The 12122-nt window shown below is 38.1% G+C and overlaps 1 protein-coding gene across 2 annotated transcripts in view; it reads right to left on the bottom strand.

The window, feature by feature from the left end:
• The window catches only part of MYH7B (myosin heavy chain 7B), a 53467-nt gene that overhangs the window by 17609 nt on the left and 23736 nt on the right, over positions 1-12122 (bottom strand). For both annotated transcript variants that reach the window (XM_069752134.1, XM_069752133.1), the window contains exons 19-35: positions 11887-11963; positions 10131-10218; positions 8342-8459; positions 7471-7594; positions 6746-6882; positions 6346-6601; positions 5592-5834; positions 5334-5510; positions 5092-5237; positions 3993-4083; positions 3448-3837; positions 3213-3339; positions 2687-2805; positions 2388-2584; positions 1958-2307; positions 1475-1599; positions 1255-1370 (exon numbers count right to left, since the gene is read on the bottom strand). In XM_069752134.1, the coding sequence (XP_069608235.1) occupies positions 1255-1370; positions 1475-1599; positions 1958-2307; positions 2388-2584; positions 2687-2805; positions 3213-3339; positions 3448-3837; positions 3993-4083; positions 5092-5237; positions 5334-5510; positions 5592-5834; positions 6346-6601; positions 6746-6882; positions 7471-7594; positions 8342-8459; positions 10131-10218; positions 11887-11963 (2881 nt within the window). The remainder of the gene's footprint in view (positions 1-1254; positions 1371-1474; positions 1600-1957; positions 2308-2387; positions 2585-2686; positions 2806-3212; positions 3340-3447; positions 3838-3992; positions 4084-5091; positions 5238-5333; positions 5511-5591; positions 5835-6345; positions 6602-6745; positions 6883-7470; positions 7595-8341; positions 8460-10130; positions 10219-11886; positions 11964-12122) is intronic.

Here is a 12122-nt window from a genome sequence, read left to right as displayed (position 1 = left end):
GTCTGTGGTGCAACGTGACATTGGTGGATGGTGCAAGATATGATGTCCCAGATGTGTTCAATATGATTCAGGTCTGGGGAACGGGCGGGCCAGTCCATAGCTTCAATGCCTTCATCTTGCAGGAACTGCTGACACACTCCAGCCATATGAGGTCTGGCATTGTCCTGCATTAGGAGGAACCCAGGGCCAACCACACCAGCATATGGTCTCAAGGGGTCTGATGATCTCATCTCGGTACCTAATAGCAGTCAGGCTACCTCTGGCGAGCACATGGAGGGTTGTGCGGCCCTTCAAAGAAATGCCACTCCAGACCATTACTGACCCACTGCCAAACCGGTCATGCTGAAAGATGTTGCAGGCAGCACATCGCTCTCCATGGCGTCTCCAGACTCTGTCACATCTGTCACATGTGCTCAGTGTGATCCTGCTTTCATCTGTGAAGAACACGGGGCGCCAGTGGCAAATTTGCCAATCCTGGTGTTCTGTGGCAAATCCCAAGCATCCTGCACGGTGTTGGGCTGTGAGCACAACCCCCATCTGTGGACATTGGGCACTCAGATCATCCTCATGGAGTCGGTTTCTAACTGTGCAGACACATGCACATTTGTGGCCTGCTGGAGGTCATTTTGCAGGGCTTTGGCAGTGCTCTTCCTGTTCCTCCTTGTACAAAGCCTGAGGTAGCGGTCCTGCTGCTGGGTTGTTGCCCTCCTACAGCCCCCTCCACATCTCCTTGTGTACTGGCCTGTCTCCTGGTAGCGCCTCCAGCCTCTGGACACTACGCTGACAGACACAGCAAACCTTGCCACAGCTCGCATTGATGTGCCATCCTGGATGAGCTGCACTACCTGAGCCACTTGTGTGGGTTGTAGAGTCCGTCTCATGCTATCTCGAGTGTGAAAGCACAACCAGCATTCAAAAGTGACCAAAACATCAGTCAGAAAGCATTGATACTGAGATGTGGTCTGTGGTCCCCACCGGCAGAACTACTCCTTTATTAAGTGTCTTGAAAATTGCCAATAATTTCCATCTGTTGTCTATTCCATTTGCACAACAGCATGTGAAATTGATTGTCAAACAGTGTTGCTTCCTAAGTGGGCAGTTTGATTTCACAGAAGTTTGATTTACTTGGAGTCATATTCTGTTGTTTAAGTGTTCCCTTTATTTTTTAAGCAGTGTATAATGTTTTCAATAGGTAAATAGTCTTAATTCATAGTGAAATCAGTGGTACAAGCTGCCTACAGTAGAGAGTCTCACCTGAGATTTTCAATTTCTTCATCTTTTTCTGCCAGTTTCCTATCCACATCAGCTTTAATCTGAGACAACTCAAGTTGAATGCGCAAAGTCTTACTCTCTTCGTGTTCCAGAGCTCCCTGTAGAGTTATATTAACAGAAACCAAAATAAAAGCATATTCTAACACATAATAAAGTAATTGTGCCAACCAAGATCGAAGTTTATTCTTGTATTCACACTCACCTCAGCCTCTTCAAGAGCTGCTTGAATATCGCCTTTCTCACTTTCTAAAGCTTTCTTCACCTTTTCAAGTTCATGAATTGTTTTGCTACTGGAACTGATTTGATCGGTGAGATCAGCAATTTCCTCTGGAACAGAAAAAGAAATATTTATTACAAGAGTTTATTATTAGTGAATATGGTAAACTCTAAACATCACAACATTTTTGGGGAACTGCAAAGGACAGATCTGTTTAAAGCGGTTGTCTCGTGCCCTGTCATTACCTACTAAACAAGGCATAGACGGGTTAGTTTAGGGCCTCTCTACGAGCCAGAGTACAGAGCTTACGTACTGTAAATGGTAATACTACATTTCCAATGTTGTGGCCACTCTAAGAACGATAAGTAGCTAGTAGTAAATTTTCTCAGCTGTGTGCCATAGGTCTCTCGGCTCTATCTGTGATATGTTTACATCTTTAAAAATGTCCTTATTTTTTTGTTCACTTGCCTTGCAGATTTTTGTTCTCTCGTTTCATTGTCTCAAGATTGTCTAGAGATTCTTCATAAGCGTTCTTCAGCTTGAACAGTTCTGTGCTTAGGCTGCGGGACTCCTTCTGTGATGCCTCCAGCTCAGCTTGGGTTTCCTCATATTTCTGCTTCCATTCTGTCAGGATCCGGTCGAAGTTTCTTTGCTTCTTGTCTAATGCTGCAGCAGCAGAGTTTGCTCTTTCCAAGTCAATAACTAAGTCTTCAATTTCAGTCTGGAGACGATGCTTTGTTTTTTCCAATGATGAACACTTGGCATTTGCAGCTTCTATGGCTTCCTCAGCATCTTGAAGCCGTGCTGCCAGCTTCTTCCTGAAGTTGAGTCATTAAAATATTTATGTACATAAACTTTTGAATGAAGTTAACACAAATGAGAATTAATTAAAACATACTTGGCATCTTCCAGCTCTTCTGTCCTCTGAATGGCATCAGTTTCATACTTGTTTCTCCACTGAGCTACCTCCGCATTTGCCTTTGATAGAGACCTTTGCAACTCTGCTTTGGCCTCCTGTTCCTCTTCATATTGCTCACGCATAAGATCACAGTCATGGCGGGATGCTTGCAGCGCATGTGCTAATGCATTTTTTGACTAAAAAGAGAAGCAAGCTTTTGTTATAGAAATGTTTTTTTCTGAAAACTAACAATGTATGTTTCATTAGTATGGACCAGTAAGTCCACATTATATCCTTACCTTTGTCTCCTCTTCTAGTTGCCTTTTCAGCTCTTCAATGCTCTGGGTGAATGAAGCCTTGCCTCTGCTCAGCTGGTTGACAAGAGACTCCTTTTCCTCCAGAAGGCGAGTTAATTCTCCTAACAAGCAAGATGGACAGAAGAACTGTTAGCTTTCAGATATGTATGAAATAATTTTTGAGTTCTCATAAGATCAGGAATAAAACAAAAAAGCAGGGTTTCTTTTTTTTCAAGAAATATCAACTTCAACTCCATAATCAAATCACGGACAATTCTTTTGAAATATGCGAAAATGGTATCAGTGTTTTATTTTTTTTAAAAAAAACATATTTTATTCTACTTTTTTAATATTTTTGGATTATTTTACTTGTTCATGAGTCAATACTGTTTTTTCTTTATTACAAATAAAATAACACCTTTTTGGGTGCATGTATAGATACTATATATTTTGGGTGCATGTATAGATACTATAATGTAAAATAATTTGTTAAACAATAATACAATGGATTTACTAATTATTTTCCTACCATTCTCTGTCTGTAGCCTTGCTCTGTGCAAGGACATATCGGCTAATTGTCGTTGAAGTTCATCTACTTTGCATTTTGCTTCACTTAGTTGGTCCTCAAATGTCCGGCACAACTTTTCTGCATTCCCCTATAATTTGAAAACAATGTTCTAAAATGTGTAAATGTCTTCATCAAATTTGGAAAATCATTTCTAAGTTTTACATCTGATCGGTATAAATCCCAAAAAATCTCTAACCTTGTTTTTCATAAGTTGTTCAATGTTTGAAGACAAGTCATCTAGTTCCATCTTCATCTCACTTTTCTCCTTCTCCAATTTCTGCTTAACTCTTTGCAGGCTGTCAATCTGTTCCCCAAGTTCAGCCACAGTATCTGCATGCTTCTTCCTCAGACCAGCAGCAGTGGCTTCATGGTGAAGCGTAGCTTCTTCCAGATCCCTGCGTAACTTTAAAAATTCAGCTTCCCTCTTCTTGTTCATCTCAATTTGAACAGACGTGGCTCCACCAGCTTCTTCAAGACGCTCGCTTAATTCCTCGAGCTCCTTGGCTACCTCAGATCGCTGTTTCTCTACCTTTGCTCGGGTAGCTCTCTCTGCTTCCAATTCTTCTTCAAGTTCTTCAATTCGTGCCTTTGAAAATAATAATTGATGTGATTGCATGCATCTAAAAAGAGAATCAAATGCGTCCCCACTTTCTGTTGATAATGTCCTGTAGCAAAATCTCATTATAAGTGGTAAGCGCACCTTTAATAATAGATAAAATCAGAAAAGTAAAAAGAAATTACCTGAAGCTCTTTGATTTTCTTCTGTAACTGCGCACACATCATTTGCTCATCTTCAATCCTGGAATTTAGCTGACTTATCTCAAAATCTTTCCTATAGAACAAAACCAGTAAGTCAACTACAGATTTACTTCCAACAAAAGCTTCAAAGTATTCAATATATCACTTAACAAAAGCAAGCCACATTTTAGATTGATATGCCAGTGTATTACAGTGGACGTATGGGAAGAGCAGTGATGGTATAGTTCAATAAAGGGGTTGGCCAGGACTTTTTCTGTTTATGACACAGCCATATGATAGATCATTAATATCTGATCGGTAGGGGTGTGACACCTGGCACCCCGCTGATCAGTTGTCCCCATGCTGGTGATGGATGGAAGTGCTAATGATTCTAAATGGGGATAGATCTACAGTACCTGGCAGTGGCCACTATACAATTGATAGATCTGTGCTGTGCAGCTTTGCACTTCTGGCCAGTACCTGGAACAGCTGATCAGTGATGGCACAAGGTGATCAGATATCGATGATATTTCTGAAGGATAGGCCATCAATGTAAAGGTCTCGGACAACCCTTCATCTATCATGACTATGGATTTTTTACTAACATTCTGTATTTGAAATTCTAGTTGACAACACTTTTCAGCAGCCCAATAAATGTATATTGAGGCATACCACCAATAGGTCCTATTGTAGGCTGTAGATAACATAGGCATATTTGCTGGAAACAATTTAAGGTCTTGGGAGTGAACATGGTGTAAACATAGCCTTATTTTAACCATTTACAGCACATAATAGTTAAAGTTTAATGGGTATTCTCAACGAATAAAAGATTTAGTCAGCTAAGCTGTAATTCTTGTACACTGGTTATACCATTTGTGATGTCTCTGAACATTTAATTAAACAAAAAAAAAGTGATTTTGTACCGTGTTAGCCAGTAGAAAAAAAGATATAGAGTGCTCTCAGTGGGAGAACCAAAATAGGAATAGTAACATCTTCTTTTTAACTAGATGCAAGAAGGAGGACTTAATACCCAAATTTACACACCCACAAGATTCCTATATGAGAGCACTCTATATCTTTGAAAATTTAATGTACCGCTCACTTTTTCAGTTTCTCTTCCAACTGTTGTTTATCATTCTCTAGATCCATTACGGATTCCTGAGTAAGTTTTAGATCTCCCTCCAGCTTTCGCTTTGCACGCTCTAGATCCATTCTCAGTTTTTTCTCTTGCTCCAAAGACCCTTCAAGCTACAAATGGGTAAAAAAATTGATGTTTTATTATTGCACATGACGTTTCTGAGCAACGTTGTTGTGTCAGCTGACATATTACTTAAAGCCACTTACATCATCCACTTGTTGTTCTAGCTTGGCTTTAGCCTTGGTGAGTGTGTTGACTTTATCTTCTTCTCCTTGCAAGTCATCTAGAGCTTGCTGATGAGCTTCCTGAAGAGCCTTCTTCTCTTTGGTAAGCTTAGCAATAATTTCATCCAGAGCTGCCATCTCCTCAACAAGGTTCTTCACCTGATCAGATGTGAATAGAAACCAGTTACCTAATTAAGTTTTTCTTTTATGTATGTCTTAAGAGGTTCATCATAATCTTGCCTTGTTTTCTGTTGCATGTTTTTCCTTCTCTACTTTGGCTAGTGTAATTTCTAGGTCATCAATGTCCTTTTTGAGCTCGGCACACTCATCTTCAAGCTTCCTCTTCTTGGAAGTCATATCAGAATTCATTTCCTCCTCATCCTCCAGTCTCTCATTTAACTCTTTCACTTTTGCCTCTAGCTGAATCTTGGTTTTTATGAGAAGGTCACAACGCTCTTCTGCATCTGCTAGATTGTCTTGCTCCTGTAAAAAACAGAGGTAATTTAACCCATAAATATATTCCTATCATTAAAATCACATAGTTATTTGTCGAAATATGCAAATCATTACACCTTACTGACATGGACAACAAATATGAAAAACAAAATGAGTGAACCAAAGTTTTGATAATTAAAGGGTTCTTTAGACTAAACAAAATTTTCTACACTGCTTGTACTGCACTGCAGATTCCCAAATCATGACAGTGTGTACTATGCACACCATTATGATTTCTCTTGTTTGCCTACTTGAATGGTCGTCACATGAATGCAATTATTCCATTTGCATATGGACAGTCATGTTCCCACTAGCACATTTTTTTACTTAATTCAATGTTTAATTGAGAGGTGCAGATGACAACAAAGGGGAATTTTGACAGTGGATACATTGCACACTGTCAGAGTCTGGCAATCTGCAGTGTGATAGAGGCACAGCAAATAATGTAGATTTATGCCGGAAAAATGGTGTTTTTGAACACAAATTATTAGTAACTTACTGCTTGGAGCTGAAGACCCAGGTCATTCTTCTCTTGGATCAGAGTAACCTGTCTCTCTTCCAACTCTTTCCTCTTGGCTTCAGATTTCTCTAAAGCTTCCTTCAACTTCAGGAATTCCTCCTTCATGTTGGCCATCTCTTTTTCAGTTTGAGCTGATTTCAGTAGAGGCTTAATCTTAAAGAATAACTTCATCCATGACCAGTGCTTAACGGCATTGAAGGCTCTTATGTTCCATTGGATTACTAACAAGGCATCCCTGCAGTAACATTATTTAAAACAATTAGAAACATACCGTATTTTTTCACGACTTTAAGCTATCTTCAATGTAACTAGAAAATAAATCATTTTAACAGATTTGATTGATTACAAAAGAACTTTTAGATAAAGACTTGACATGTACCTTCTTGCAATGATTTTCTGGTACTCAATCCTCATGAGTCTTCCCCGGCTTCTAGCCTGCAGCATGGTGATAATCTTGGCCAAACGTTCATCTCTCATCTCTTCTAGTTGACCAAGCAAACCCGCCTTAAAGAAAACCTAAAGGAAAAAAATGTCTCTCTGTAAGTTACTTATTTGTAAAGATAGAAATTGTACCCAACTCCTTAGTGAATGAACATGATATTAAAGAAACGTTAAGTTATTATATCCCTTAATATAATACAAAATGTGCATTAATATCACAAAGTACAGTAGAGAGGTCAAGTGTAGCTCCAAGCTTATTCACTTTGTAAGGAAATGTTTTTAGTCTTATATCCTGAGCAAGAAAACTGATGTTAATAATTAAAGAAAATATCTGCATGGTCAGTTGTTTTATAGATTTTTCAATATTACCTTTTATTAAATATACTTACTGGAAAGGCAGCTAACAAAGCTAATGATTTATACAATTATTAAATCAGCGAAAAGCTGAAGTATGACAATAATGTGGGCTATAATATGAAGCTTTGAGGTTATATTGCTGAGCAATACATTTGAATATTACCAAAAATGTGGACATTCTTATGTAACTCACTTTGCTATTACTAGTCTAGTCTATTACTGGTTTATCAAATATGTTTGTATGAAGAATTTAGTCATTTGTCAGAGATGTGTATTACTCGTGATGTCACTTTGGCTTGGCTGTACCTTAGTGTGCCCAAACTTGTACTGTGAGTGATCAATGTCCAATGAACCCAATAGTTTTTCTGTGGCTTTTCTGCTGTCAACAAATTTGTCGTCCGGGATTGCATTAGGATTGAGGATCCGATACCTGTGGATTTACAATGACAAACATTTTTATACCAATGTCGAAAACCAATTTAATTATTTCTTCATAACCATTACTTTTTGTATTGTGTTTCTAGAGCTATAACTCCACATCTCAGGATGGATGTGTCTGTACAAAGTATAAATTCACTGTTATATTCATGACACCGTATTTACAGTCCGGGTTACAGTCGCAATGTTTGGCCCATCCACAGGTCTCCTGACCTGAACTAACAGCTTCATAGACATATTGTCTCAAGTCAGGAGACCTGTGGTTTGGCCAGACATTGTGGCTGTAACCTGGACCATAAAATATGGTCGCATTTGCAAACAAAATTAGAATAAAGTCCTCAGAACCCATTGACATCAGCAGTATCGGGTGACAGTTTGATGTGTATGGGGGCATCATGACATGATGAGGGGAGGATCCAACCTGCTATGTTTCAGCGGCTGATCCTTGAGTTCTGTCTCTAGATAACCCACTAGCATAGAAGTCTAATAATCATTTGTCTGACAGCTATGTAATGTGTATTTTATTTTTGCCACCACATTAGCTGCAAATTTTTCCGACAAGTCCACTGCTCGTTAAATTGATTAATACTAATATTATTGAAAGCCCTATCTGAGAGTATTTTTGTATACCCTAACTTGAGGCTGTTCCCCCCTCCACCCAAATACAGTTTCTATGTTTGTGTCTCAACACCATGTTCAGCCTATTTGCTGCTGACACCAAATTAAATAAGTTACACACCTCTGCTTAAATTCAGCATATAGAAGTCGGTTTGGGTAGCCTTTTCGGCAAATTCTAATGCCTTCCAAGACGCCATTGCACCTTAGTTGATGAAGGACCATAAATGGATCCATTGCACCTATAGGATAAAACAAATTTTTAAGGCACATCACAGACACTTACTTTTACCCATGTCCCTCTATATAAGATTATTAATTTCAATTGCTCTATTTGTATTATCAAGGTAAAGCCTTGATTACACACTTTTATGTCAACACCAGGAATGGATATTGAACAGGCTAAAGGTGGTTTCGTTTCAAGGCTTTTATGCCAGAATACTTGCACATAAAAATTACAAATTTTGATGCAATAAATAGCTGTGCAAAAACAACTCCTAATAAGTTTGGTGCATCTTACACCAGTGGGTATTCTTCAAGACTGGCATAGGAAATGCTATTCTTAATGAATCAGCCCCTGAAAGGCTTATACATTTTTTTTTAAACATTTATGCTTTTTTTATGTAACTTACAGCCTTTTGTTTAGCACTTTTTCATAAGTGTGGTCATATCCTGAGCTGCCTGATTTTTGTATCTTTTTTTTTTTCAACAATAAATTTTTATTGAAAATTTTTCGATTTACATATATGGTGCATTAGTAAGTATCATTACAAAGCTGTAAATATGACATATGTACAAATGCTTGTAAACGAGTAGTATGCAATCCTATATACTAACAACAATGGGGGGTAGGGGGAGGAGGGAGTAAGAAAAGAAGTGGGGAAAAGAAAAAAGTGGGGGGGGGGGGAGGAAGGGGGAAAGGGGGGCCCGGGGGTAAAATCACTTTGTGCGTGATAATTGCGGAAAGTCATTCTGAGTCCGATGGTTCAGTGTTAGTTAAATAAAATGTGGGTACGGCAAAAGGAGTGTGATTAGTATATTCCGCCCAGGGAAGCCATACTTTCTCGAATTTACCCACTTTGTCCATAAGAATAGCTGACAATTTTTCATTAACCATGTACCAGGAGAGGCGTGTTTTAACTGCGGAGAAGTCTATGGTTGTTTTTTTCCAAGCCAGAGCTATAGTTTGCTTGGTTGCAAAAAATATGAATGATATAAGAGCCTCGGTGTGTTTGGGAATGTTGGAGATACGTTTATTGAGTAGGGCCTCCCAAGGGTTTTTTCTGAGATTTATATTTGTGACAGAGAACACTAAATGGTAGATTCTAATCCATAGTCTCCTGACACTTGGGCATAGCCACCAGATATGGAACATGTCTGCAATAGAGTTACAACCTCTAAACCAGTTTGGGGAGTAGTTGGCAACTGCCTTGGCCACTCTAGCTGGGGTCAGATACCAACGGGTCAGCACTTTATAGTTGGTTTCCAGAATGAGGGTATTTAGTATTCCTCCAGTGGAGGAGGACCAGATTTGGGACCACTCTGAGTCAGACAGGGTAGACCCAATATCGGACTTCCAGCGATTTTTGTATCTTTTGACAGATGATAGAAAACAGGCTTTTTTTCTGCAGCTCAGATTTTTAGTAATGTTTGTAATAACTCGGTGGAACTCATATTACATGCTTGAGTCTATAGGATTCACCAGAATTCGATAAAAGGGTCAGGTCTTTTCCACATTCCAAATCATCCACATTAACATGAAAACAGGCACAGCCAATATATAAGAATGGGGCAGGCAAGAAAAGTTTGATATAACTTGTTTAGAAAATTTGGCAGAAATTAGCATACGAACCCGATGTCACTTTTAACTTCTAGTAATTCACTCATTTGTGTGAGTTTCACAGTTTTCTTACCTGGGGTTTTAGTCTCATTAGGGATAAGACATCTAACAAAGTGAGGCTGTGTTGATCGGAGATTAGTCATCAGTTTATTCAAATTTTCCTGAACGGAAAGTTACAAAGCTCAGTAAGAAATAGACCTATTTAATTCCATTTTTTTTTCATTTCCTTTTTTACCATTTAAACAAACACACTCACACAAGAGTGCATCAGATTACAAAACTGTGTGTAGTTAAATAACGATAATAAAGGAACAATTCGCTTCCAACCATAAAAATGTAATGAAAATAAAAAAATATATACATATACCTTATATAAATTTTGAACTATTAAAAAATAAATATCATTCATTTCAAAGTGGTTTTAAAGAAAACGTAAGGAGCACACCACTCTCCTGTCTTGAGGCTTCCTTCTTGCCAGGAGGTGGAGTGCTCCTGATTGATTGGCAATGTGGACTGACCAGAGGCAATATTGAACCACTGGCCTGAACTGTGTCCTTTCCGATGCTGCAACCAGATCCAGCTAGTTTCAGAGCAGCATTTACAAGCTCTTTTGAAAGTTTGAAAGTTCTTTACTCCTTGCATTGGAGTACCAAACAACCTGCTTCTGTAAACAGTAAAGTTAAAAATCCCTCCATTGTTGAGAGTGAAGAGAAACTTTATTAATAAGTGTATTGCAAAGTTGAACTGACGAAGAAAAAAAGGATTTTCCGGAACTGCCAACCTTAAAATTAATCTTTTTATTTGAAATGACTAAGGGCGTAGTGTACGCCAGAAACACGAAGGGTTTTAGCCTCAAGATAGATCTTTGTGTTTTTAAATTAATTGTCAATAAAAAGATTAATTTTCTGGATGGAAGTGCCAGAAAACCCTTTTTTTTTTCTTTGGTTCCACAATAGAGCTTCAACAGCAAGAATTGGCATCCATTCATCAACTTTCCGGTGTATCCCAAATAATATTGGCATGTTGAGCGTCTTTATTTCTTATTGATATTGCAAAGTTGCTTGTTTGTACAAGCACTTTGCAGTTTTAACCATTTTTGGATAATGAGACTAACCCTTTAAGGCTTCCCAAAGTGCTTTCATTCCAGATTTTAAGTTTCCTACCTTATTTTCCCGTTTCTTTCTGTGCGCTCTGGAGTGGGAGGCAGCACAGACTTAAAGTGATGTTCAAGATATGGATTTAACTAAACATCACTGCAAGTCTTAACTTCCTCACTCTCATAATGGTGATTTTCCTAATGTGATCATCACAAATCTAAATGCCGTTTTAATTTTGACATAGAAGTACAGGAAAAATATAAATTTTAGCCAGTAGATAGAAAAATATTACAATTTGAGAGTCCTCGATGGTTGATACCTTTTAATGTCTAACTAAAAAGATGGTAACAAATTGTAAGCTTTCGAGACTTCTCAGGTCTCTTCATCAGGCATACAATGTTCTATGCCTGATGAAGAGACTTGATTAGTCTCGAAAGCTTGGAATTTGTTACCATCTTTTTCAGTTAGCCATTAAAAGGTATCAACCACCGAGGACTCTCAAATTGTAATATTTTTCTACATAGAAGTATGCATGTATGCCATGTTAAATCTCTCAATAGACATATATCACTGTAGATTGAATATGACAAAGTTGGTTGTTTTAGGCTACTATGTGTATCAATATCTGTTAAATGGGTGCATTAAAGTTAAAAGAACAATATACATTTCATTTTTATAGTATATAATGTTCGTGAACATTGCGACAGATGTCCATAATACAGCAGAAATTACCTTGTGAAGTTGGGATACTGTCTGGAATGAAGCAGCTTTTTTGCGTTTTTCTTTTACTCCTGCCTTTTGAGGTTCATCTGTGGAATCAATATATATCTGTGACCTCTATATATGTTATGCATAGCAACAGTAATTTGCAAGCCTCATTCCAAATACAAGTAAGACCTGCTTATGGAGCATTGGAGAAAGATCTCTTAACATAGTTATCATAAGTTCACATAATAACAGTAATAATA

Source organism: Ranitomeya imitator, chromosome 2 (assembly GCF_032444005.1).
Source record: "Ranitomeya imitator isolate aRanImi1 chromosome 2, aRanImi1.pri, whole genome shotgun sequence".
NCBI classification, from domain to species: Eukaryota; Metazoa; Chordata; class Amphibia; order Anura; family Dendrobatidae; genus Ranitomeya; species Ranitomeya imitator.
Note: the sequence above shows the minus strand (reverse complement) of the source record. Positions and strands in the feature narration are given on the sequence as shown.